Source organism: Loxodonta africana, chromosome 8 (genome assembly GCF_030014295.1).
Source record: "Loxodonta africana isolate mLoxAfr1 chromosome 8, mLoxAfr1.hap2, whole genome shotgun sequence".
In the NCBI taxonomy this organism is placed as follows: domain Eukaryota; kingdom Metazoa; phylum Chordata; class Mammalia; order Proboscidea; family Elephantidae; genus Loxodonta; species Loxodonta africana.
In genome coordinates this window covers 87,893,806-87,921,656 of record NC_087349.1, presented here as the reverse complement: position 1 = coordinate 87,921,656, position 27,851 = coordinate 87,893,806, and the positions used below count along the sequence as shown (strand labels likewise).

The 27,851-nt window shown below is 50.0% G+C and overlaps 3 protein-coding genes across 3 annotated transcripts; all 3 read left to right on the top strand.

Annotated features, from left to right (window-relative positions):
* Positions 1-4,649: 4,649 nt before the first annotated feature.
* On the top strand, positions 4,650-6,746 carry HOXA6 (homeobox A6). Its single transcript, XM_003407057.4, has 2 exons — positions 4,650-5,091; positions 6,487-6,746. The coding sequence occupies exons 1-2, from the start codon at positions 4,650-4,652 to the stop codon at positions 6,744-6,746; spliced, it is 702 nt and encodes a 233-aa protein (XP_003407105.2).
* Positions 6,747-8,542: 1,796 nt separating this feature from the next.
* HOXA5 (homeobox A5) lies at positions 8,543-11,203 on the top strand. Its single transcript, XM_064290100.1, has 2 exons — positions 8,543-9,340; positions 10,288-11,203. The coding sequence occupies exons 1-2, from the start codon at positions 8,779-8,781 to the stop codon at positions 10,536-10,538; spliced, it is 813 nt and encodes a 270-aa protein (XP_064146170.1). The 5' UTR covers positions 8,543-8,778; the 3' UTR covers positions 10,539-11,203.
* A 10,413-nt stretch (positions 11,204-21,616) lies between these two features.
* On the top strand, positions 21,617-23,148 carry HOXA4 (homeobox A4). Its single transcript, XM_003407059.3, has 2 exons — positions 21,617-22,241; positions 22,796-23,148. The coding sequence occupies exons 1-2, from the start codon at positions 21,617-21,619 to the stop codon at positions 23,146-23,148; spliced, it is 978 nt and encodes a 325-aa protein (XP_003407107.3).
* Positions 23,149-27,851: the final 4,703 nt, after the last annotated feature.

Below are 27,851 nucleotides of genomic sequence, written 5' to 3'. Positions count from 1 at the left end.
TGGCACCAGGAAAGTGGACAGTTCGCTTCCCCGGCTGCTCAAGCGACAGCTGTCAGAGGGTCAGGAGCTTCTGGGAGCCGCCATCTGAAGGTGAGACATGCGAGGAGGAGACAGGAGCAAAGGTAGTGAGATGCAGCCTGCGGCGGCAGCAGTGGGAGAGGGCACCCAGGGCGGCTTTGGAGAGGGGCGCTTCACCCTCAGCCACATACAACAGCCCACATTGGCCCCCCCCCACACACACACTACGGCCCCCACACATCACTCACTCACACGCACGCTCCCCTCCCTGGCTTATTATGGAGTAAATGCCCTCCTTCCCTCCGTGGCACAGGGCCCGGGCACAGGGCGGCAGCACTGGGGTCTTCTCCCTCGCTCCCCAGTGACCCCACGGAGCCCAAAGGGAAGTGGCCCGTTTCCTCCGTCCCCCACCGGCCTCTTGGGTTTGGATTTTTATTTTTTCATTCACTACTCAATTGGTTCGATTGAATTCTCTAACAGCAGGAGACAGTTTCCGACCTGGGAAGGTGAGATGAGGTAGGGGGAAAGTGAAATAATCGACAGGCGTCTTCCTAGCTCCAGCACGGGGGGACCTTCTACTTTCTGTGAGAGCTGGTTTCTGGAGAGAAAGATCGAACGGCGGGGAGGAGGGGAACTTACTAATTGGGCCAGAGACCGCCGCTGATTGCTTTCTTCCCTCCGCGCCGTTTCCTGATGAGAGAGGTCTGAAACGTTGGGAGGGGGAATAGGTGCGTAGATGGGATTCTGTATCGGAGGAGAAGATGGGGTTAATTGGTTGAATGTTGCTTGGCGGGAAGCTTCTGTGCAGAGAGCGCTGTGGGGTTAGTGCGGGTGGCAGGGGCCCGCAGCTAAGGTTGAAGGAAAGGCGCGAACCGGGTCTGGGCGATAGGGGGACCTCCACCCACCCACCCATCCCAGCGCGGCGAGCTGGAGACAGCGCGCCCCACCCTCGCGAGCCGAGAGAGGACTGTGCGGCTGCCTGGAGGAGGCGCAGAGGGCACCGCAGGCGCTGACTCTACTAGCAAGGGGGGCACGGACCCGACCGTAGGTCGGTTTGGGTGTGCGTGGTGCCAGATTTGTTCTGGGAGTTCCCGAGACAGCTACAAGGAAGGAGCCCGAGGTTCTGGAGTCGAATTCTTGTTTTGTTTGTTTGTTTTTCGTTTTTGGTTGTTGTTGTTGTTTTCCCGTCTTGAGACGTTATCTTGGTATTCATTCGATTATGAAGAAGGGATGTTTGGGACGTTCGCCCGCGCTGTGGGTGCGCTCCCGCGGGATAAAGAGGCGTACTGGCATCGCAGGGCGGCCCGCCGCCTGACTGCGGCTGCCGGGGGCGGATTATTTATTACTGCCACGCAGGGCGCTCGCTGCTGCCACGCTGTGGCCGTCGCCGGGACCGACGCCAGCCGCAGCCCAGCGTCGTACAGCCTGGCGCGATTGCTGTGCGGGCCCCTCGGAGATTCCCCAGCAGGCCGGGGAGAGAGGGGTGAGGTGGAGGTGTAGGGGGCGGCATCCGGGGGCCCGATTGGCCGGGAACTCTCCCCCCGCCTCGGCCACCCCACCGGAGCTGGATGCCGGACTAGACTCGGTGCCCCCTCCCGCAGGGAGACCGGTTGCACAGGCGTCACGTCATGGCTGCTTCTGTCCAAACTGCGCGTCCCAAGGCGCCCCAAGGGTGCACGCTGGTTCGGTTCGGGGAGCTCGCCTATTTTGGGATTCTGAAATCGGAGACACCACTTGTAGTCCTGAGGCCTGTGAGCCTGGCTGGCCCTGAGGAGGACTGGCTATGGCAAGAAAGGCGGGCTTTAGCTCCAGGCGAGGGCCTGCGACGGGCAGAGGCCGCACCTGTGTGCGACGGGCTCTGGACTGGGCTAGAGATCTGAGCAAGATGGCCTTCCAGCCCCTTCACACACACCTGCCCGGTCACCTGCCCCCGGCCAGTGGAGGTCGAGGAGCTCAATGGGCAGCTCCGCGAAAGGGCGGGCGGTGAAGCCCTACTCGCCATCCTGTCCCGCCCCCCCTTGGAGAGCAGCTGAAAGGTAAGTGGACTTTCTGTGTGGCTTTGACAGAGGAGAGCTCTGGGTGGCCATTCTCACCATCCCAGAGAGACTCCGGTGGGTGTCTGGGGCTCTTGTTTGCCTGAGTGGATCTTGGCATATATACACGTATATGTATGCATGTGTATATATATATATGTATATATTTTCCACGAATAGCACCTAAAGCTGGTTGGAGAAATAGATTGGTCTGTTGCCAATATGATATTGTGATATGCACCAGCCTTGGCTAAAATGTAGGGGTTTCCATTTAATTTTTTTTTCCATCTTAGTGCCTACATAAACTAGAAATATAATATTTTTGGCTCTTAGCTGTGAAATCAAATTCTCTGGTTGGCTAGGACAATGATTAGATTGAGACTCCAGGTCAAAGCATAACAAATAATAATAATAGTAATAAACTGTCACCAGCCCCAACGCTGTGTAGGACATGGAGGAATGAAAGAGAAATTATAAACGGAAACATTTATCAACATCTCCATATGGCTATTATTTTCATCTTAAATAATAATAACTTGCTTGAAATCATTGTCATCAGATGGGCTTGTTTAAGAAACAATAACTTAAACATGCTTTTCTTCAAACATGGATTTAAAGAAATAATTCCCTTTTTAATTTTTAACTGACTCCTGAGCTTTCATCTTTACCTATCAGAGCATTTCCATGATGAAATACAAGGGAAATTTCAAATTCTAACCTCTCCTACAAGGCCGTCCTTTATATCTGCAAAGGAGAAACTTTCCCGGGCTGGACTGATTGGGGTGCAGCCCCTTTGCAGACAGAGGGCAAGCCACTTGCAGGGGTGTCCGAGTGGGCTCTGTGGAGGCCAGCATTAGGCCAGCCCCTTCCCAATGTTTTTCCTTTGAGGAGAAGGAAGGGTAGGGAAAAAATCGGAAAGCAAGGAAGAGATTAAGTAAGTCGTCGCCAGATTCCTAGTGGGCATTGCCCCTCCCCAAGTCCTGAACCCCTTCAACCTGCATTTGCCAGGGTTTTACAGTCTTATAAACACCCTCCGGAAATTCAGCCAAATCGTATAAATAGTTTTTCCTCAGCCACCACAGAATTGAGGATTTTAAAGCTAATTCAAGGGGTTTTACAAGCCCAACAAACACAGTCATAAAAATGCCACTGGAACGATATCACATTTTACAAAACTAGATTGATCCGTGTGCTGTAAAAGTCAACTATCTCGAAGGCACACCTCTCAGGCAAGAGCGAGCAGGAGGACAGGCTTTTCATGTCTTGTCTGGGGACAACCAGGCCTGGAATGGCAGCGAAATCAGTTCAGAGGATTTCTGGAGCCGGTGAGACAACTGTTCTCAGTCCTGGAGCAAGGAAGGGCGGCAGGCCCAGGAGCAGTCCCAAGAAGGGCAGGAGTGAGAGTCGACCAGGACAGCGCTGGTTGTCGGGTACCCCGGATACCAAGCTCATCAATTATCTCTCTGCCTTGGGCCCTGCAGAGCTGCCCTCTCTTCCCTCGCTCCGCCAGGAGCCCTGTGTCTCCTGCGCCTCTAGGATGAGGACAGAGAGATTCCACATCTGGATTCTGATCTCTCTCAGCTCGGAGTGGTCCTAGCAGTGGAGGGCAGAGTCCCAGGACGCTGGGTGAGGGGAGCAGGTTCCACAACTGGCTTTGCGAAGCTCGGTCTCAGGGCTGCTCTTCTGTGGGTCCCTTTCTTGTTGAAAACACTGGTTTCTGGCCTCTCAGTTCTCTGGGTTCAAAGGCAGGATGGGGGCGCACAGATGGCGGGGGTGCTTGGAGGCCTGGCAGGCCGGGTAATTGGAGGAGCCCAAGGGAACCCAAAGAAGACGTGTATGAGGAGGGGGCAGGCGGGAAGAGTCTATGTTTGGTCGTCGGGTCCTGGTCAGCATGAGGTGGGCCTTCCTCTCTCGCCAGGCCCAGACCCCTGGTGGGGATGAAAAGGGGGGAAGGAGTAACGCATAAATAATTCCTGAGGCGCAGGAGTGAGGAGCAGGGAGGAGTAAAGGCCTGGTTTCTCGGAGCCCCTTCTCCAGCTGTGGAACCTGCACCCAAGGGTAGAGGTGCTCAGGGGGAGGAGCAAGTCAGGGCCAAACAGGGAGGGAAGTCCCGCAGGGAGCAAAGGCGTCCTTGTCACCGCCCCTCCTGGCGCAGGGCTGTCAGGTTTCCTGTTCGGAGGAAAAACCCAGCAAAATCCAACAAGGCAAAACAGCGGGCCTGGCGAGACCTCTGCGGCTGCCCCGGTGCCTGTGCCCCTACCCTGGTCTCTATGCCCCTGCCCGGGCGTGCCCGCCGCTGGCGTTCGGGAAGGGAGCCGGGCCGGCTGGCTGTGCGCGCCCATTAATCTGCCGGGCGGGCGGCGGGCGGGCGGGCGGGCTGGGGGCTGTTTGTAACTTTGCTGCCTCGGTCGCCGCGGTCCCCGGGGAGCGGGCTCCGGCGCTCGCTCCCATTGGCCGGCTCCGCGTCAGCTGGTGCGATTTGCTGCTGTCGCTTTTGGCGTTCGGCCATCCAGAAACAAACCAGTTCGATGACTACTAATAGTTATAGCCAGATGTACTAATACACAACAAATCACAGTCCTGCAGAGGGGTGCGCAAATGAGTTCCTATTTTGTGAATCCCACTTTCCCCGGGAGCCTGCCCAGCGGCCAGGATTCCTTCCTGGGCCAGCTGCCCCTCTACCCGGCCGGCTATGACGCGCTGAGGCCCTTCCCGGCCTCCTACGGGGCGTCGAGCCTCCCGGACAAGACGTACACCTCACCTTGTTTCTACCAACAGTCCAACTCGGTCCTGGCCTGCAACCGGGCGTCCTACGAGTACGGGGCCTCGTGTTTCTATTCTGATAAGGACCTCAGTGGCGCCTCGCCTTCGGGCAGTGGCAAGCAGAGGGGCCCCGGGGACTACCTGCACTTTACTCCCGAGCAGCAGTACAAATCCGACAGCAGCAGCGTGCAGGGCAAAGCCCTCCATGACGAAGGCACCGACCGGAAGTACACGAGCCCTGTTTACCCCTGGATGCAGCGGATGAACTCCTGCGCGGGTAAGGCATTTCCCTGCAGCTCCCCCAGGAGAGTGGAGGGAGAGGGGAAGGGATCAGGGAAAGAAGGAAAGAGAAGGCGGCAGAGAAAGTAGACAGTGAAATACAAAGGAAGATTGAGCAAAGTTTCTTTGGCTTTTTAAGGAGATTAAAAAAAAAATCCCAACGGGGCAATCAGGCAGTGGCAGAGAAAAGACAGGGGCTGGTGTCCATGTAATGTGACACCTTAGGGGAAGGAGGGGGGTCACTGCCACTTTATGTGAGACCCATTACAGGGGCAAACCGAACAGAGGGGGCAAGAAGGAAGTATACTGAATGGGAGGGAGAGCCTGCCCAAGGTACACCCTGGTAGCACCCTGCACAGGTTTCCAAGCTGAGAGGGCCTTCTGCACCATATCACTGATAACTTCACTTTACCTCCCAACCCCCCCAACCTACTTTCTGCCCTTCAGAAACCCGGGTAGTTAGAGGCCCCCATCTGGCCTCTTCAGTATCTCCCCAAAGCCTTGGAGGGCCACATCCCCAGCCTCAGAATTTTTTTTCTCTCTCCTCCCTTCCCCCCTCCCTCTTCCACTCGACTGCTTACTCTTAGCCAACTTCAGCCTCCTTCTGAGCCCTTGTCTGAGCCTCACACACCCTCATACTCCCGGACTGGGGAAGTCCCTCACCCATGGGCCCCTTTGGCACCAGAACAGACAGCGCAACACAGTCCTACATTTCCAGAAACGCCTATTCGTGGGTAGCTCCCTCTCTTTGCCTTTGGTTTCCAGAAACTCCAACGAGGAAGCACCTTTTCCCTTGGAGCAGGACAGAGTTTAATATGGATTTAAAAACTTATAGTGTTTTGTTTTAAAATCCAGCTCTTTTTTTCAAGGGAGCTCAGTGTGACTCAGAAGGGCCATATACTTTTGGGGGACATTGCATGGATTTGACAGGGCCGACCATTTTTACCTTTCCAAGGAGCATGCTGAATCTGACATGGCTGGCCATGGAAACATGCTCACAGAGACCCTGTGTGAATTCAGAGTGTCTACACTACTTGCAGGGCTGCACACACATCCACTCCCAGGCACACACACTGCACCCCCACAAAAACACAAATCGGGTGCCCTGAATTGAGAACAGGTGTTCTATTATTTTGCCTTTAATGGTTTTCTTAGGAGTCAGATTTTTCAAAATCAGCAACTTCCCACCTTAAGTCGTTTAAGGTGGAAAAAAGTCTTGCTTGATAGGAAACAATCTTCTCCCATCCAGTCTGCTTTTTCCGCAAATATAGTGGAAGAGGCTAGAGTGGAGACCGGGTAGCTTCCTGCGCAGAGGCTGGAGGAGCAGGGTGCGGGCTGGCTGGTTCGGCGCTGCGACCCTCGCTTACCCGCGCCTGGCCATTTCTGCCCGCAGGTGCTGTGTACGGGAGCCACGGGCGCCGAGGCCGCCAGACCTACACACGCTACCAGACGCTGGAGCTGGAGAAGGAATTCCACTTCAACCGCTACCTGACGCGGCGGCGCCGCATCGAGATCGCCAACGCGCTCTGCCTCACCGAGCGCCAGATCAAGATCTGGTTCCAAAACCGCCGCATGAAGTGGAAAAAGGAGAATAAACTCATCAATTCCACGCAGCCCAGCGGGGAGGACGCAGAGGCAAAGGCGGGCGAGTAGACGCCCGGGCAAAGAACAGGCCAGCGCAGCAACCACCCTCGGCTTTGCCCCTTTGCCCTTGCCTGCTCCCCAACTTTTCTCCCGCCTGCTCCCATCTGGGGGCTGCAGCTTCAGGGGAGCCTGAAGCTTTGCAAGCGTCTGGGCATTTCTTACCAAAAAACAAAAGCCTCAAACACCCAATCTGAGTGGTGAAGCCGGTCGCGCTGCGCACATACAGTCCCGCTCCCCAAGGCTGCCCAAACCGGTTCTGGGGTCCCCAGGCGCGCCGTAAATTCGTCCCAGGCTCTTGTGGGAGCATCTTTCCGCGTCCTGAGCTCAGAGTTTGGGGTTCTTGTCGGTTTCTGGGGAGGAAGGAGACCGGGTCAAGCCCCATTTGGGGTCTGGGCGTCTCTGCCTGTTCTCCTGCCACCAAGCCCCAGAGGGCACCACAAAATCAACTCCTGCCACTGGAAAGAGGGGGCCTACGAACCTGGGTCCTAGCCCTGCCATGCCCTCCCAGGCCACCCCCAGACAGAAAGGAGCGCAAGTAACAAAGGGGGCCCTCGAGAAACCTGAGCCTCTTAGCCCGGTGTGCAACCGCCAGTGCACGAGAAGTAGCCTCAGCCAAGTCGAGCCAACCTGGGCCCGCGTGGAATTTTACAGCCCGGGAAGTGACCCGGCTGCCGAAGGCTCCCAGCTCTCGATTCCCGCTCCCCGCCTCTGACTCAGCGCCGGCGCCGCTACCACAGCAGCTTTAAGAGCCAAGCAAGGGGGCCCAGGGCCATGGGAGCGGCTAGAGACCCGGCTTCCAAGCGTGCTAGTGCTCCTGCGATGCCCAATTTCCAACCGGGAGGTCCTCCTTGCCTCTCGGCTATATTTGTGATTTGCTTTCGTCTTCCGGAGTCCAGGAAAATAACCACGGAGCTACTAGGCACTGCAACAACATGCTTCTATTAGCGTCCTCCCTTAACCCTTGGAGGTCTAAGCAAGACCCCAATAACTCGGCCTACGGATCCCCAGCTCCCAAATAGCCTCTGCAGCCACGGGGAGCCTAGGCCCACTTGCTGGGCTCACAGAGAACCCTCAGACTTGGGGCCCGGCTGGCTCGGGAAAGGGGACCCGGCGGTGAAGATTCTCCCGGCTGGATACTTAAGCAAATCAAATAGCAAGCTAGTGACACGAAAACCGTATTTTCACTACAGAAGAATCGACTCCGGTCATAAAAGTGTATGGAATTTGACCTCGTCTCGGAAAAACACTACACAAAAGCTATCTTTAATAGACGTCTGTCATTTATGAGCTGCAGGGACACCGTCCCTCATGCGCTCACAAAAACAGAGCCGTAATTGTAGCTGCTGCTGCTGCTGCGGGCAGGATTTATTTCACCAATTGGCTAAACGGCCTCCCCCCTTCCCCGAAGGTGATATCTGTATTTTCAAAATTCAGAGCTGCCGGCAGGACGGGCAGAACCGAGCTCAACCTCGACACAAAATCAGAGGGGCTGCAAAGCGGGGGAAATAAAGTTGTCGTAAATAACAAAATTCAAGCCACCATCTCCCCCCAATCCTCTGCATCCTGGCCGGGCGCACGATCGGCAGCTGACGGCCTCACAATTGGTACATCCTAATGGAACTGCGAGGGAAATGCAATAATTTTGCCGTAATGGGCTGTAACCTCAATTCGACCCCGGCCCTTGCAGCCCGGGGTCGGAAGCGGGGCGATGCGCCGTGCCTCCAGCGGGTGGCGCTCGAGTCCGACTGAACGGCGGCGGCCGACGACGGGCACGAGCCCGGGGCGCGCACGCCACCCCTCTCGCCTCCACCCAACTCCCCCATTAGTGCACGAGTTTACCTCTAGAGGTCATCAGGCAGGATTTACGACTGGACAACAAAAGCACGTGATTCGAAGTCGTACCCCATATTTGGGTGCCTACGTAGGAGGGAACCAAGTACATGTCCCAGTCATTTCCATAATTCATCATAAATTGTGCAAGGGTGCTATAGACGCACAAACGACCGCGAGCCACAAATCAAGCACACATATCAAAAAACAAATGAGCTCTTATTTTGTAAACTCATTTTGCGGTCGCTATCCAAATGGCCCGGACTACCAGTTGCATAATTATGGAGATCATAGTTCCGTGAGCGAGCAATTCAGGGACTCGGCGAGCATGCACTCCGGCAGGTACGGCTACGGCTACAATGGCATGGATCTCAGCGTCGGCCGCTCGGGCTCCGGCCACTTTGGCTCCGGAGAGCGCGCCCGCAGCTATGCGGCCGGCGCCAGCGCGGCACCCGCCGAGCCCAGGTACAGCCAGCCGGCCACGTCCACGCACTCGCCTCCGCCCGACCCGCTGCCCTGCTCCGCCGTGGCCCCCTCGCCCGGCAGCGACAGCCATCACGGTGGGAAAAACTCCCTGGGCAACTCCAGCGGCGCCTCGGCCAACGCCGGCAGCACCCACATCAGCAGCAGAGAGGGGGTTGGCACGGCGTCCGCAGCCGAGGAGGACACCCCCGCCAGCAGCGAGCAGGCGAGCGCGCAGAGTGAGCCGAGCCCGGCGCCGCCTGCCCAACCCCAGATCTACCCCTGGATGCGCAAGCTGCACATAAGTCATGGTAAAGCCAGCCTTTTTCTAAATTTGCGGGGGCGCGGCTCTCGGTCCTCTCTCCTTTGCTGCCCTGTCTCCTTGCCTCTTCCCTGGTCTTCTCTCTCCCAGCCCCACCGTTCTCCCTCCCCTGCCTTGCTGCTTCCTCCTTCTCTTCTCTGCAGCGCCCGGAGCTCGCAAATGGGGGGGGGGGGGAGGAAAACGGCCGCTGACCGGGCAAGTTTAGACGTTAAAGGGGGAAAGGAAAAAAAAAAAAATCTCGAGCCCCAGCGCTTCGGAACGCGCTCCTCGGTCAAACCAGCCGAGTAGGATGCAGAGAGGTAGAGGATGGCAATAGGGTCCGTGAATCGGGCTTGTCAGGGTGGATAATTTATGAGAAAGGCTACGCTGGGGAAACAGCGTTACTAATTAGAGCCCCCGAAAAGGAGCTTGGAGGGAACAATCGAGGGGAAAGCCGGCGAGATTCTGAAGTTTGGGGGCAGAAGGGAGAGAGAAGATAAGAAAAAGAAAGCAGGCGCCCCAAGCGTGCAGGCTGGAGCAGAAGGCGGATGGCGGGGCTGGAACTTTAAGGAAGGGTGATCTGGAGGCCACTTGGGCGCTTAGGAAAGGGCCGTGCTTTGGTGGCTTTCTGAGCTGTGGGCAGCCTGGGAGGGCTGTGCCCCGGCTCGGGGCGCCCCAGGGGCAGGGCCAGAGGGCAGGAGAGGGGCGAGGGCAACCCGGGCGGTCCTACAGGACGAGGTTCCAATGGGCCAATTGTTCCCAGAATCCAAATCGTATTGTTTTCTCTCTAGAAAGGAAGAGGGAAGGAAATTCGAGAGGGGTGGGAGGGCATGGAGGGAGGACTTGTTGAGCCTCTCTCTCCCGTTCACTGCTCAGGACCCTGGCTCATCCATCTGGCGACTTCGGAAGCCAGGGGCTGAGGAGTTGGTGGCTAAACCACTGACTTTTCTGTTGCAGACAACATAGGCGGCCCGGAAGGCAAAAGGGCCCGGACGGCCTACACGCGCTACCAGACCTTGGAGCTGGAGAAGGAGTTCCACTTCAACCGCTACCTGACCCGCCGAAGAAGGATTGAAATAGCACATGCTCTTTGCCTCTCCGAGAGACAAATTAAAATCTGGTTCCAAAACCGGAGAATGAAGTGGAAAAAAGATAATAAGCTGAAAAGCATGAGTATGGCGGCGGCGGGAGGGGCCTTCCGCCCCTGAGTATCTGAGCGTTAAAAGTACTGAGCAGTATTAGCGGATCCCGCATAGTGTCAGTACTAAGGTGACTTTCTGAAACTCCCTTGTGTTCCTTCTGTGAAGAAGCCCTGTTCTCGTTGCCCTAATTCATCTTTTAATCATGAGCCTGTTTATTGCCATGATAGCGCCTGTATAAGTAGATCTGCTTTCTGTTCATCTCTTTGTCCTGAATGGCTTTGTCTTGAAAAAAAAATAGATGTTTTAACTTATTTATATGAAGCAAGCTGTTACTTGAAGTAACTATAACAAAAAAGAAAAGAGGAAAAAAAACACACACAAAAATCCCCCTTTGACCTCGTTTAGTGCCAATGTTGTGTGTTGCACTCGAGTTGTTTAACTGTGCATGTGCGTGGGAGTGTTTCTGTCTCAATAGCTCCAAGCTGTTAAAGATATTTTTATTCAAACTACCTATATTCCCTGTGTAATTAATGCTGTTGTAGAGATGACTTGATGAGACACAACTTGTTTGACGTATAGTGACTAGTGACTCTGTGATGAAAACTGTGACTCCGAGCGGTGTGTCCCTGCGTGCCTTTGTAGGACCCTTTGCACGAACTCTGGAAGTGGCTCTTATAAGCGCAGCTTCAGTGATGTATGTTTTTGTGAACAAAGTTACAAATATTGTCCAAGTCTGGCTGTTTAAGCAAACTGTGATCAGCTTTTTTTTTTTTTTTTTTTGTATTTGTTTTTAAGAAAAAAATACTGACTGGAAACAAAAAATAAACTTTCTATTGTAAGTTCTCTTGGTCTGGTTTGTGCCAACTAGTGAGCGGCTCTTTCTGCTTTTCTGCTTTCCTGTCTCTCTGTCCAGCCCTGGAAGCCAGAGAATGAGGCTACCTGAGCAGCCTGCCTGTGCAAGGAGGCCTCAGCCCAACACCCTGACCCGCCGCCTCCTCCCTCTGACCCATCCGAAAGCTCAGGGCAGAAAGTGGAAAAAGCTGCAGGCAAGTCCAAAGCCTGAGTCCACCTTGCCCATCTCTGAGAAAACAAAGTTAACTTTCTGGGTACAAAAAGAAGAGGTGGAGAAAGAAAAAAAGGAGGAAGAACCCGGGGCTTTGTTAGCAGTCCTCAGGGCCCACACAGGTCCTGCCTCTCTCCTAAGGCAGTCCTGGGCCTCTGCTTGCTGCAGAGGCTGCTATGCCAGGTTGTGGCCCCCAAACCCTCTGCCCCAACCCACCCCAGCACCCCTTCCCCGCACCTCGCTCTGAACCCGGTTGGCTTCTTTTACTACAATTAGTTGGCTACAAATGGAAGGTTACTTACCCCATCCTAGCTCGATTGGGAAAACTCCTCAGAGCAGCTAAAGCGCAACTAGAGATTTGCACATTTACCGACCGCTTACACTGATGCCGTCTTTCCTTTTAAAAGTTATAAAACAGTAAACTTTATAAGCCCCAGTTCCGGCTATATGACATTTGGGTGCCAAATGAATAGGGTTTTGTCTATGAATTAGATCGTAAAATCATCCATAGCACAGACAGATCGGCTCACTGGCTATAAAACGTCACGTGGGGCCATTAAAGTAAGTTTTATGGTTTTGGGGAGTTGACATCCAACATTATATACCACATAACATATAATCTCACTGACGCTGGACTCCATTTGACTCTTTTGCAGGCTACGTGTGCCGCCTGGTCATTCAAATTGTCAATTTTAGGTCCAGAAGTGCCCAAACCACAAGTTCTCAAAACTCTGAAAAATGCCTCCCTTCAAGTTAAGGTAAGCTCGCCTTCTGAGCGCTTTCAAGTTTATTTGTACCCTGAAAACTTTCTTCCTCGCTCTCCCTTTCTCTTACTCTCTCTGGTTCCCTAACTCTGAGGCTGCATCTCCATTCAAAAGCGGGAGAGCAAACTTTTCCTCTGCCCAAATCAGCAGCGCCAGGAGCCTCTTGGCGGAGGCACCAGCCCATAAAGGGCTTGTGGCCGCGCCGCATCCCCAGGCCTAACTTTAATTGCTGCACCACCGCGGATGTTAATGACTTCCGCTGCTCTCGCCGGCGTGCAAAAAGATGATTTTTTTGAGTGCGAATGGGCCTGTGTGGGGAGAGTTGGCAGGGCCGCCGCCCCCACCAAAGGGATCTGGCCGGGTCTCGGCTCTTTGGGGGTCGTGGAGCCCTGGGGTGGGGGCTGGGAGACAGTGGGGCGCCGGCTGCGGGCGCCCACGGCTGTGCTGCGCTTAGGAGTTTGAAAGAAAGGCCCGGGCAGGGCCGAGGCAGACTCTGGCGAGATTCCTTATGGGGCTGTGGCAATATGTCTTCGCGGGCCGGGGTCATTTGGCAGGACTAAATTGAGGCGGCGGCCTTCGGGGCCGAGTTTCAGACTGGCTCGAAAGCGGTGGATGGTAGCAGAGGCCGGCCGGGCGCAGGTTGCGCCCCTGGATTGTGAGGCCGAGCCCAGGCTGCGAGCGCCGGCAGGGCGCTGAGGACCGTGGCTCCCCACCTGGGAAGGGGGGCTAAGCACCTCCTTCCCCTCACCCGGGACCAGGCCCTGAACCCTGTTTGCCTGCACGTTCTTTTTCTTTCGGTGGGACTGTTCTCACCCGCCTGTGAATCCGAAGCAATAAACTTTATGGCCGGATTTAACTTTAGTCTTTGAATCCCCAGGCTAAATGAAAGGGGTTAAGCGCTTTCTTTTCTTCCGCCTGGCTTTTCTTCTCCCTCTCTTCTTGCCTTTTCCTCTGCTCCTTTGTAGAGTTTAAACTTCTGCTCCCAGGACCCTCAAAAGACAATTTAGGAGTCCTCCTAGTAACATTAAAGATTAGAGAAATTTACTCTCCCTCAACATACAAATTCTCTCTCTTCCCAACTGTGCCCTAAAGTTTGAGGGGAAATCGAGGTGCCTTCAATGCCCAACTTAAAAGTCCCCAGAGCTGTTAGGTTGTTTTTCCTGACACGTCATAAAGGGTAGTTAGGAAAGAAATGGGTCGTTTGTCAGTAGGAGATTTCCACCTTTCTTTTGTTAGCTGCTCTTTCTGTTTGATCTCAGGAAATTTACATAATCTATGATTTCCAAAACAGTCCCCAAAATTGCACCAACGGGTGAAGTAAGGTGAAATAAATTTTTCCTGGGTACAATTCCAGCTTGGCCCCAGCTACCCCTTCCTGCCCCACCCCTCCACATTCTTTAGTGGGGATGATGTGGCCTGTCCTGGGGTCTTTCTCTGGACGGGCAACCATGAGAGATATAGCAGATTTCTCCCCAACCTTCTGAGGAATTAAGCCAAATTCTCCAACTGGACTCAAATGAAACAAAAAACAAGATCGCCTGTCTCCACATGCTTTTCACTTTAGGAGCTGTGTAGTTTTCTGCACATGTACATTGGTGACAGTGTTTACTAACAGCTTAAAGTGAAATTGTTAAAAGTATATATTTGATACCTTATTGTGAGGAGGCCCCTACACTCACCGTAGGTCCAGTAGATGTCCCTAAAGCCCAAGGTCCACGAATCAAAACCTGGGAAGCTTTTTTAAAAAACGGGACCCTCTCACGTTTTCCACTTCTCATGAATAGTGGCAAGGCAGATCGTTTTGTATAACCTAGTAGAGTGACCGTTAAAATTTCAGCATTCGGGAAGACGTATTCACATCTTAGTGGACATCAGAATAAGAACTCTATTTGAGTGTGGATTCTCTTTTATTACTATATGTATCTGTGAGAATTCTGAATTCTTTACTTTGCTGCTCGGAGTTTTGGGTTCTTTATTGGAAAACCTTGGCTCAAGGTCCTATTTTAGTTATTCATTTGGTGATCTTACTTGACTGATTTCTTGGTGACTGATATTAGAAGCAGAGAAAAGAGCGATAGGGATGCTGGCAGGTTGGTTTGAGTATGACTTGCATAGAGAAGGCGTCCACACCACCTCTGTGGCCACATCCCACCCGAGGGTGTGGGAATGGGCAGAAAGGTTGCTTTGACTCATAGCCAACGTCATATTATATAATCTTTCTCATGAATTAAAAAAAAAAAAACTCCAGGTTACAAATATTGTCAGCTTGCTTATTTTTGTGTGTTTTAGTCTTTGCAAAACTTAAGTGGAGTTTAAGAGAGCAGGCCAACCCACATAGAGTTAAATGACTTTTTAAAAATTCAGTACCCAGTCAGATTTCTGTGAATGTGGCTGGAGGATTTCCCCCCCTTTCTTCCTATTTTCATAGGAAGCAGACTAAAGAGGATGGCTGGTTATCTGTTCTTTTTGTAGATAAGTTATTTCTTCTCATGCATGCTTTTGGGTTGTTTTTGCTGAGGGGAACTTACTTGCGGGGGGAACTCTGTCACTGGGGGCTTTATGAAGACATCCAGTCTCAGCCAGTGGCAGAGTGTATTTGTGCTCCTTGCCATATGAAAGCAGAAGGCATCTGAAATGTGAAGGGCCTTGTTTGTTTCCACAAGCTGAAGAGACAATATTTCCTGAACTATAAATATAATAGGAAGCTTCTGGTCACACTTACTTAGGGATTTGTTAGGGTTTTCCATGGTCTAATTTCACAACATTATGCCAAGATTCCTTTTCTCCTGCTCTTTCCCCTGCTTCATTGTTGGTGACTCTGGGAGAGCAAGTCAGAATTTCCTACCAGAAATGGAGTCATATTAATTTGTGGAGATGGGAAGATTCTATATCTGAACAATTAGTAAGGAGAAAGCAAACCACATGTTGAAAGAGGAGCTGTTAAAAAGGAAAAAAAAAATTTTTTTTAAGCTGAAAAAATGCCCTTCTCAGCCTCTCCCCCTGTCTTGGCTTTGAGGGTCTGTCCATGGCTTGCCCACCATGGAGAGTGCAGAGCTCTGTGTCTTTGTCCCTTTGGCTTATCAGGGGGAATTTCCCCCTAGTTAATGACAAAAGTATAAACGGGGCTCCCAAGCAGGGCTGAGGGGGTCAGTCCAGGCTCCCACCCACATAGAAGAGGAGACCCAGAGTCCTTACCACTCTAAGCCCCAGAACTGGAGGATCCGCCCAGGTTTGTTTTGTGTGGTGTTTTTCACAAAGAAATCTGTTCTTCTCACACCAGGTCCCCTCCCCACAAACCAGTCTTCTCAATAATAATATTTGTTATGAAGGCTATTGGGTAATTATTGCGATTTTGTGAAGCAGCCCTTGCTTGAGGTGAAGTCTGTCATCGCCTAACAAATGACTCCCGCGCAGTTCACTGCCGGGTTAAGTAAATGCAGAGAAGATAAATCTGCACACCCTAGGAATCGCCAGCAGAGCACGCTTTAGTACAAGTTCACAGTCAACTCTCCCGCCTGGGCCAGCTCTCCCAACAGTTAGGGTTGCGTCTTTATTTTTAAATAAAGGAAAAAATGTCTCAACTCACACTGCCCACTTTTTCCTATCTTTCCTTCCCTTTCACCTTCTGCAACCTTCCCCCATCCCACTCCATATTTTCCTTATCAATGCAATCACAAGTGATTTCAAGTTAATCTAGTTCCTATCTAAGCTCTGGCAAAAAGAGATGGGAGAATGATTTGACAGGAAATAGTTACAAATTCAAAAAAATCCCGTTCATCCTCTTTTTTCAAAAGTCAGTGGAAGAAGCAGGGCATCCCTGAGATCCTAGGGGCCCCCTTCCTCTTGAAAGAAGAGGCGCAGCTTTGTGTATCTTTGTGGTTAGTGCGTTACAACTGCAGGTCAAAAAGTTGAGGGTCAAAAGTTTACATTGTGCAGCACTCTTAGTCATCTGCCCAGACAGAGTTTGATGTCAATGTTAGAGCTGCGATCTTGACTATCAGCACAAAAGATAAAATGGCTTGGAGTGACGCGTGTATCACAGTATGGACTCCAGGTGAACCCTAGTAGTTGAATGACCTCAATTACGGAGGAAAGGATAGAAAATTCCTCTTTCAAGAGTAATACACGCTGTATTTCATCTTGAATTATCGCCCCCATTCTGAGGGAATAGCAGCAGGTAAATAGGCATAGATTACTGAAATACCAACACCTTAGATGTTAGAGAACCACGAATCTTGCTTGTGGGTTTGTCACAAAGCAAAAATGCTCAAGACTCAATAGTGAACCCTTAAAAAATAATGTAGCAAGTTCCCAGTGTTCCATTATAGCTTCCAAGGCAAGGGAATGGTACAAGAAACCTCCATTATTTTAAAAAAGTGATTTTCATTGGCCAGTTTTTTTTTTAATACATAGAATGACCCCTAAAGTGTGTGAGAACATGGGCAAACACAGACACTTTATTCAAAATGTATTCTTTGCAATTTTTAAAAGTAGAGAACGCTTTCTGTGGAACTGCAACCCATTGAATACAAAGGGTTCTCAGAGTTGGGACAATGAGTGAAGGAAGTGGATATCTTCCCAAAAGGGACAGCATTCTCCCCTCCTTGTCTTTAGTGAGAAAAATGTTTATTGGTACTACGAAAATGTTCTTGTTGTTTACATTTTTTTTCATTATCTCTATTGTTAAACCTCAACTGAATGTAAGACAAATCCTAAAATCTATAAGCAAATAACCGAACTGCAGAGAATATGCCATGTGAGCAGGAAGGTGGAATTCACAAATGCCAGGCCACTTGGTAAGACCACCGTGGCAGATTTCGCCAGAAAATACTTTTAAAAAATACATTTGGAATAAAAGCTAAGGAGAGAGGGAAACAAAAACTAAGATGCAAGAATGGGAGAGTGGAAAAGAAGGGGAATAGTGTATTAAGGAAGCAGACTGGAACCATGTCTTATGTGTGAGTTGCAACTGAAGAGCTAAACGATATTTTATTTTTCATGCATATAGATTAGCTGTAAGTGTTGGTGTCATTAAAATCTATTTTCTGGAGGACATAGTTCCTTTTCTATGCATTGACCTTCAGTCTAGGAAAAGAGAGAAGAGAAAGATGAAATTTTTTCTATGTTTTTTAAACATTGAAGATAAGATAATTCTACTGCTCAAAATGTAGGCATTTGCAGGGATGTTTAAGATCATCCCAGTGTATTCTGGTTGCCTGGATTTAACGGTGCCAGGTATGTTCAGTAGTAAAGTAAATATTTCTGAAACACTGCCTTCATGGAAGTAATCAGGTTGCTTCCACTGTGCAATGTGTAAAGTTTTCACTGTGGCCAAGAGCTTGAAGCCAAATGGGGGTTTGCCAGATGAAAATAGAAAAAGAGAAACAACTGCGGCGATGGCTGTTCCAGCAGTGAACACTTTACCACATCTGGGCTAGTGAACTAAAGAAAACTGAAACCCTCCCTGTTACTCACCAAGAAAATTACGTGTCTCTTCGAGAAAACCTTTTTATTGTATTTTAGGTTAAAAATGCGTGATGTATCTTGGAAATAGTCAGCTTCAATTATCATAGACACCTCTTAACTAGTCTTTAATTTAAAAGAAAATGGAACCTGCAGAAGTTATTGCTTTAGAGTGCTTACTTCTTTATCCTGAGAATTCTGATCTTTAGGCCTTTCACACAATCCTGGTAAAAAATCATGTATGATCGTAATGTAAATTTCAATCCTATGCCTGGGTTGTGTGTACTATTTTAAACTACTACAAGGAAATTGCCCCAAGCAATTAATTGGTCAAATGACTGGTAAAGTGTTGATCCTCTGAAATCATAAGACTAGCAAAGGTGGGAGGAAGCCCTCCAGTGCCATCATCAGGCATTTTGAAATTCAGCCATTCCCGAGTTTGCTCTCTAGATAGAGAACAGTCTGGGGGACTCTCGGTCTAAAGAACAAAGGACAAATACAGTCAATACATTCCATAACGTTTACATTTCCTTTGCTTTTCCCGCTTGGTTTTCCCTGAGAAGGAGTGACCTGGGCAAAGCACCCTGCTTTCTAAAAGACACTGTATAGACCTTTTAGAAGCGCAAAGTCCAAGGCCGAGGTGAACTTCAGGTCAGCGCGTCTAACAAATATGAAAATGTCGGCTGGTGAAGGGCGCGCCTTGTGATTTAACAAAGACTGTCAACGTGTAAGATTAATAAGAAACAAAATGCACACGGTGTCACTGTTCGGTCACTTTGAAACTTGGGACAGGGTTGTATTCAAGAGGGGAGGCTGTTCCAAATATATTCAAAATGATTCAAATCAGATTCAAACCAGGCTGCAAAGGCTGCCTCCCTCTCGCGCCCTCCCTCTCCCTCGGACTCCCTTTGCTCTCCTCCATCTGGGATGCGAGGACATGATGAAAAGTTATTTCACTTAATGGGATTTTTCGAAAGCTTTTGTTGGGAATATATGTTATCCCTGCACGTGGAAATGAGCAAATGTGCTTACTAGTTTCCCAAGGAAAGGATAACGCTTTCACCCCGCTTGGGACTGGAGCCAGTTGGTGTGTGAAGATTAGCACGCTCTCTCTCTCTGCTCGATTTCAGGGCATCCCATCTTTTCTCGGGCGAGATCCTGCTGGTAAACTTTGGTTCATTTATTAATTGAGTTAGTTTTTCTCTGGCTTTACTTTGGTGTCTTGGGTCTTATGCTAAAGCAAGAGGCGTTTTTTAATGCTTTTCAAAAGGTTATTTGATTCAGTGGAATGATGCTATGGCTTGCAAAGGGAGATTGTGGAAAGATGAGAAAAGGTACTGAGATTGTTTATTACAGCCATAAATCTTGCAGTAAAATGTCAAAATGTCGGTGTGTGAGATAACACTTGGTGGTCCTGGCTCCATTTGTGTTTATGATACAAACCACAAAGACAAGTTACAGGCCTTGGGGGATTCTGTGTAAGCCCATCTTCCTAAAGTAATAGAACCACATGAAACACTAGGACAGTTAACTCGTTTAGTTTAGCCATATACAAAACAGGCCCAGTGACTCGTTAATACTTAAAAATAGAAACTTGGTAGAAGGTTCTGAGGTTAAACAACATGAATTTTGTATTTTAGTGTCTGTAAATAATATTACACAGACATGGTTAAGTCCTAGTACTCAAGGCTGATGACATGAGGAAGGCAAGATTTCATTGTCATTTTTCTCCCCCTGATGTTTAGAGATCCCAGATTTATAATATATATCACAATATATTGTATAATATATGTACACATTTATATTATATACGATATGTGTATATATTACTTTTCTTGCTGTAGAAAGATAACTGGTTTAGGCAGCTAGACTAGATTCTTTTTCTGAGTCTAGAGAGGATGTCTAACGATTATACTCAGCGTTGATTTCTGTCTGCAGCTCAGATTTCATTAAATACAAAGAAATTTCAGGGTGCCTCACATCAATGGACAGCACTCTACACACACACACAGACACAATGTGCGAAACCTCTTTGTACCACTTCAGGGTGATTCCAGTTAGAAAGCTAACAGGATCCCTTTTTTAACCTCTTTTCCTAAATTAGTTTAAAGATTAGTCCCATATTATAGGCTTTATGTAGCTAAGCATTAAATGACTATCCATCAAATGGATATATTCCAGCATTTAGGAACTCATATGAGTAACTGATATAAATGAAGATAGGACTGACATTGCTTTTGAAGTGTCTCCAGGCTTAGGCTATAACTTTCCTTGTCTGCTTCCAGACTCAGTTGTTAGAAGGCTGTTTATATATTGCTCTTTAAGGAATCAACTAAGGTGTATCAGCTGAAAAATCCTTGTTTTGCATGCCAACATGCAAGTATTTTTAGAATGGTGATTATGCTAGTTTGCACTGCTTTAATCCAGGCAGAAAAGTAGAGGATCTAGGTGTGTCTGTGACTCAGAAAAGTAAAGAGAAAGTACATAGCACGAATAAGGCATCAGTATTTACTTCAAAGATCAACATTAGGTGGAATTAGTAAGTAATTTATTTGTTAATAATGGCGCAATTAGTTTACCCATCAAATTTCAATTACCAAATGGCAGGCAACAGTCCCCTCTCTCCTCTTTCCGGAGCTACTGATATGGTTAATATGCTAATTTTCAGCAATTCAGAAATTATAGGCTGTTCTGCAAACATAACTCTAAACTGAGAAAGCAGCACCCAAAAGAAAACATAAAATTCCTAGCTTGAAAAGACCTGCCGGCGACCAGGCCGAGCGGTGTTTAGTCTATCCTTTACTTTTTTGGGGGGATTGTTCTGAAATAGGAAATTGTTGACTCGAAGCTCGGTTTTGTGGAGTCGTCGCTTCCATCTATTCCCGTCCTTGGGCCACCTTCTCTCTCACAATGGCACCTCATAAACGCGGGGAAGTTTAGCTCTCACATCGATACTTCCATCAAATAAGATGTTATTAATACGATTCAATTTTTTTTAAAGAAAAGAGGTCCTATTTTTAAAAGAAAAAGAAATGGCCACCCGGTTACGTTGAAATTGTCTCGCTTTACATGCTAGGGCCAATTTCCCTCAGCTGCGCACCCACCCACCGGTTGGGGCTCCTGCCGGATTTTTCAACGCAGGAGATCTCAGACGCAGGAACAAAAGTGTGGGAAAGGGGAACTACGGACGAGAAAACCGGTCTGTCGGCTCATTCGTTTTACTCCGGGCCCAGGATAAAAATCAGGATGTCCCCTTGGTCCAGGCGCCTTTCTTCCCCTAGACGGCCTCGAACCCTGGAGGGCACCAAGCAAGAATGGGCTGGGCCTGAGGTCAGTGTTGGGCCGCGACCGGCCGTAAGGCTGCCCCGAGGCCTAGGCCAGAGACAAGGCACGCACAGGACACCGCCAGGGCATCCAAGAAGACCAGCAGCCGGACGGACCTCGAATTCCTAGTGGTACTCAAAGTTGGGGGGCTGGGGTCCCAAAGCGCCTGCTCCTTCCCACTGCCCCCGGCCGGACAGCAGCATCCATCACCCGCCCGCGCGCTTCCTGATCCGGGTCCGCGCGCGCGGTGCGCCCATTGGCTGGGAGTGGCCACGTGGGGTGCGGGGCGGGGCGCGCGCGGGGCCGTGGCGAAACGCGCGCGCGCGAGCGGGCGGGAGAGTAGCGGCGCGAACTTTGCCAGCAGCAGCCGGGGCGGCCAGAGGGGGAGGGGCGGGCGCTTGACAGCGGGGGGAGGGGAAGGGCGCAGAGGAAAGGGGGGATGGGAAGCGAAGCAAGAGGGGGAGGGGCCTCGAAGAGCCCAGAAAAACGACAACGCGAGAAAAATTAGTATTTTTGCACTTCACAAATTAATGACCATGAGCTCGTTTTTGATAAACTCCAACTACATCGAGCCCAAGTTCCCTCCCTTCGAGGAGTACGCGCAGCCCAGCGGCCCGGGCGGCGGAGACGGCGGCCCTGGTGGGGGCCCTGGCTACCAGCAGCCCCCGGCGCCCGCGGCCCAGCACCTGCCGCCGCAACCTCAGCTCCCCCACGCGGGCGGCGGCCGTGAGCCCCCCGCCTCCTACTACGGTCCCCGGGCCGCCCGCGAGCCCGCCTACCCCGCGGCCGCGCTCTACCCCGCGCACGGGCCAGCCGACACCGCCTACCCCTACAGCTACCGCGGCGGCGCCAGCCCCGGGCGGCCGCCACAGCCTGAGCAGCCCCCGGCGCACGCCAAGGGCCCAGCGCACAGCCTGCACGCCGGCCACGTCCTGCCGCCTGGGCGCCAGCCCCCGCCACCGCCACCCCCGCATCCCCGCACGGCGGCCCCAGTGGCCCCGCGCCGCTGCGAGGCGGCCCCAGCCACCCCGGGCGCCCCGGCAGGGGGCAGCGCCCCCGCGTGCCCAATGCTCCTGGCCGAAAAGAGCCCGCCAGGCCTGAAGGGCAAGGAGCCTGTGGTGTACCCCTGGATGAAGAAGATCCATGTCAGCGCGGGTACGTGGCACCGCCCGGGAGGTGCGGGAAGGGTGGGCTGGACAGAGCCCGGGTTCGAGGGTCGGGGCGGGAGTCAGGAAGGAGAGGGCGAGGAGAAGGGGGCCTCGGGAGGGGAGCCCTCATCTGGCCAAGGCTGCAGTGGAGTGTGGGTGTGTGCGCTCCAGCCTTCTGAGCCCAACGTGAGAACCCTTTTGTACCCCGGGTCCCTTTATCTGGAGATTTACGAGACGCCAAACTGTTAGGGCAGTAATTATAGCCCCCATAAATTTAATTGCCCTGGCAGAGGCTTCGGGCCATGTGTCTTTGAAGCTTTTCTTCAGCCCCAATGCTCAGCACCATTCTTTATGGCTCTCGGGTGTTTCCCGTTGTCAGTAGCCTGTGAAACATTTTCTTTGCCGTTTTATGTATCTTGCGTGAACTTGGTGTCAGGTTATTATATAATGATGATGTCCAATTGCTCTTCCCCACCCCACCTTCTCTCTCCTCCTCTTTTGCCTCTCCTTTCTTCCACTCCCTCCTCCTTGGCCTTCTTCTCTGGGGTTCTGGGCGTTCAGTCAACTCCAGTTATAACGGAGGGGAGCCCAAGCGCTCCCGAACCGCCTACACCCGGCAGCAGGTCTTGGAGCTGGAGAAAGAGTTTCACTTTAACCGCTACCTGACCCGGCGGCGCCGCATCGAGATCGCCCACACGCTCTGCTTGTCTGAGCGCCAAGTCAAGATCTGGTTTCAGAATCGGAGGATGAAGTGGAAGAAAGATCACAAACTGCCCAACACCAAGATGCGCTCCTCCAACTCTGCTTCATCCTCAGCTGGACACCCCGGGAAACCACAAACTCAGAGCCCCCACACCCATCCCCATCCCCACCCCCACCCAGGGGCCTCCACACCCATTCCCTCCTCTATATAATCCTCTATAAAGATCTAGACCACTTCCTTCCCTTACTTGCTGTTCTCCTGTCTTCTTCTGTCCCTTCCCCTTTCACTCCTCCCTGTCTGGATCATAACAGACACCAAACCAAAACCAATTTGGTGAAAAGCGTAACAAAAAAAGAGAAATATTATCCCGGTAAGAGTGTGTGCTGGTTGCTATCCAAGAGAGGACAATTGGCCAGGATGCTGGCTGGTGGAACAATCTGCTGGCCGAACAGGCTGACAGGTTCAGGTACTTGAGAATGACCACTTGGCATCAAATACTTTTGAGATGGCTGAAGTCAGTTGGACAGCCCGTGCTGACTGGGGACATGTACACTTATATTTGTGGCAAGCAGAAGAAAACAGACCCTTTCCCCACCTCACTTCCCTCTCCCCCATTAAGGCAACTCATACAAGGTTGTACTGAACTGAATAAATGAGCAGACATTGTGGACCTCACAAGATTATTTAATTCTCAAAATGTATAGACCTTGGTGGTAGGTGTGACATGTTAGTTTCTCTTCCTTGCATTTATTTAAAATATTGTTATAGAGATATTGTGTTATCCTGGGGCAAAGTCTCGGGGACAGGGGAGTGCATTTACTACACCTGTGTGCAACTGTACAAATTGTGATGTGTCTATATAGGCAGCCATGTGCTAAGAATAAACTGTTTAAAAAAACATTAAAAATCTAAAACACAGATTTGTGTGTTTCCTAAGCTTTTCATTAAAAAAAAAAAAAAAGTCCTTTGAGATGGTTGACCTTGCATGTAAAAACTTTGTAGATGGCTTAAGTTGTGTTCACTTGGATTCTGACTGCTCACATAATTTGTGCGTGTGTGTGTCTTCAACTTGAGCTGAACTCTTGTCAGGCTTGACCCACTGTGGGAAAAGTTCCAAAGAGCAGAAAGGCTTTTTAGCACTGAGAAGGCTCCTCTTCTTCCCAAACTTGGCCAGGCTTCCAGGCTTCAAGCCTCTGTAAGGCATAGAAGAGTGTCCTTTCCCGCAATGAAAGGTGAAACCGCATAGTGCTGCGGGCCCTGGAGTTTCTGCAGCTGTTCTACACACGGAACTCTGAGCGCACTTGGAAAGAACTGGTCCCTTTGGTGTTTATTGCACCTTCCTACTTAATCTGCCTGTTTCCCTGGAGATAAAAAATAGTTTGTTCAAAGGGTTGAGATTGCTTTTTGTTTCTTGGCTGTTTTAAAGGTCTTCTTCATTAACTACAGCTTGGGGATTTTTGTTTGTTTGCTTGTTTGTTTCTGTCTCTCTCTCTTTGGAGGAAGAGCTTATAAAATGACGTGCATATTCTCAGTACACCCTCCAAAGTTTCCTCTGAGAAAAAAAAACATAATGACACCCCCAAAGTGTACCCCAATAGACCTCGAAGGGTTCGCTGCTGGAAGAAAGCCAAACTCTGAACTAGGATCACTTTCCTCAAATGTTCTGGCATCTTTTCTACTCAATCCCAGAGATCTAGATTAAAAAGGTTGAAAATCAAAACCCACGTCTCAAATCTCCATGACTTTCATACTTATTTACTAATTTAGACTTGGTGCTCAGTGAAGGGAGCTCCCTGCAAGGAGACACACAAAACCAAAGCACACTAACCCCAGAATATTAGAACCATCACCTGGGCCTGAATGAGAGCAGTTTTTATTTCATGTAATTTAGCAGAGATGGTGGGAGAATGCTTATCCATCTCTGAAATATCAGAGGAATTTTTTAACACATTGTTCCGTCACTGGCACAACACTTAGCCAGTGATCAGTGCTGGTACCTCTACTTTCCCTGCTGCCTGTGATAACAGGCAAGGGTGATCAGCTCTCTCTGAACAAAACCAAATCTGAGAGGAAAGTGATGGGCATCAGTCTCTTAGGAACCTCCATCCCTCCCAAAGAAAACTCTGGGGCAAACGAATACCCGTGTGCCTTCCCAAGTCAGGCCGCCGAACCTGGCATAAAGTGCATTTTATAAGGTGTGAACGGGTGCTAGGGATTTCTGGAGGCACTGCAAATGCTGCTGAAAATTATTAACCCTCCCCCTTCTACATGCACTTGTAAAACGAAATTAAATCACGCTGAAAATAGCAATTTTCCCAAGAATCATTAATCACCTCATACAATAAATACTTCTTTGTAATTCAACAGCAATTCTGAAAGGCATTCTCTGGGAAAAGTCTGTGGAGGAGCGAGGGATCTTCTTGCAAATAATGTGATCTCAGGCAAAGACACAGCATCTTGGCTGTCTGCTCAAAAAATGTCTAGATTCTCGGAAATTGAGTGGCAAACTGCAAAACCTCACATGGCAGATTATCATCATTACAGGTAAAGGCTTATATTTCTTTGCGGGGAGGAGAGGGTGTAGGGGCGTTCATTAGGTTCATGCTAGGAACAGTTGTATGAGGGTGAAGGGGGTGAAGAGAGTAACTTTCTTTCACTTGCTCATAGTTTACCCAGGAAAGGAAGAGAGGATTGAGATCGTTTTTTCTAATATTCTAGGGCAAAACAGCATTTTTCCCTGGGTGGTCTTGATTATTAATGTATTGGTAAATTTTGCAAAACTAAACTTATCAAAATGATATAAATGATTATGACATTTTTTCAATGTTTTGCCTGTTTCAGATTTGGCCTTTAAGAGAACTTATTATAACATCTTAGAAAATACCACTTTGTGCTTCAAAATTGTGCATGTCTGCCCTTTGCGAGGGCAACCATAAGAGTTCACCCAGAGGACAAATTTTCTATCTCATTAATTGTTTTTTTTTTTTAAGCAAACCCTATTGGCCCCTCAAACCCTTGACCTTTGAAGACAGTATTTTGTGTAAGCTCTATAATTCTCCTACCAAAATGACCCTTATACGTGCTCTCTTCTCTCTCCCTGTCTCCCTCCCTCCCTCAAATACACACTCGTCTGCTTTAGTCACAGACCCAGGCTGTTGCAGACTCGGAGATAAAACTTTTGTCAACCTCTGAAATCAACCTAAATCGGATAGAAGACACTTTAATGGTCACAGTTTGAATTAAGTACTTAACGTTCTCCCCCTTGAAGAAAAATACCACTTTGCAGGCTCTCTTCCCTAGTTTCACTGAAATCTACAATATACCCAATGTTTTATTACAGCAGGAATTCAACTGTGACAGGCATAGTAGAGTACTTAATACCCAGGATGAAGCTCATGAGAAAAATACCTAGATATGTGGGGGGTGGGGAGGTTGAGCCCTCTCACAGCATCTCTGATTTTATAAGCTGCTGTCCCAAGGTGCCTTCATTCCCTCCGCCTTTCAGCCTCCTCCCTATGTGGTGGGTGCCACCATCTCCCCTCTGTCTGCTGTTCTCCCGTGCTTCCAAACTCTCCTGCTCTTCTCACCGCTAACTTCCCTCCCCCACTTTTAACACAGAAACAGATCCAGTGACTCTTTAGAGTGGAATTGTAGGAAATCACCCCCTCCCCAAATCAATGTAGCAAACAGAAGCCTGGGGCTTCCTGTCTGAATGAGTGGATTCTGTGCAGGCAATAGGCCCTCCGTTGCACTCCCCTGATGTCTGTATGCCTAGCTGGGGTCCTGCATTGGAGAACACAGGCTCACCCTTCCCAGTCACTGCTCTTGTTGCCCCTTTTCTATATTATGTACTGGCCCAAGAATAACTGCCTCCTGTCTCAAAGAGTCTGGGTTGGGAACAAAACGAGGAGGAAGAAACGTGTATTCTGTCTCCTTGGTAGCATCAGGAGGGCTGCTGGGGCTACTGTGAAACCTTGCAGTCTGGGACATCTAGCTTGGAACTTCAGTTTCTCTTCTCAAGGCCCCAGACTCATGGCATAAAAGGTCCTCCCCACCCCTGAGGCCAGACCTACTCATTCTGGGGTTGATTTTTGGAGATGAAAGAGGTTCCCAGATTGAATGTCCCAGCCAGAAGAGATGGTGGCCCTTTTGGTTCAGTCTGCTCAGTCTGCATAAGGTAACTGATGCAGAGAAATGATCCCCCCATGTTCTTTATGTTAATGAGTGTATAGGTTGAGTAAAGCTTTTGGTTTCATCCTGGATAGGGGTAGATGCATGAGCATCTTTCCTCTGCTGTAGTCTATTCCGCCTGCAGCGGATATGTTTATCTGGGCTTACACTTGAGTGTACCACCACAGGTGTGTGGTGGGAGGGTGGGGAGTAGGGGAAAGAGTGGTGGGTTCTTTCCTGACTCACCAGCAAAGTGGCCTGGGAAATTACGTAATCAAACTGCCCTAGTCAGGGCACTTAGGTTTGACTACTGAGATCCATGGCCTGGGAGAGCAGTGGGCTTCCCACTGTCCAAAATTCTCACAGGCCCAAATGACTAATTCTAGGCTTGAGGGGCTCTCACCCTAGGGCATCAAGGGCAGTAACTTGCCCAGGATCGGAGAGTGTGGCTGTGCTCAGGAGGCCTGGGGAACTAAAAAAGGCAAAAAGGACCCTGGTTGTAGCAGATAAAGGTGTAGCGCCAGTTCCAGGGAGATATTGAAATTGTAATCTTTGGGGTCACGTGACTCATTAAATAATTAATGCGGATCCTCAGGAATGGAACGAGTCGTCAGGGCCTCACTAGGAATGAATCTCTCAGAAGTGAGACCCTAACTTCCTACTTGATTTTTAAAAACACACACTCTCAGAGTTATCTCCAAAGGCGTTTAACTCCTTCAGGAAAGCAAGAGTTAGCCCTTCGCC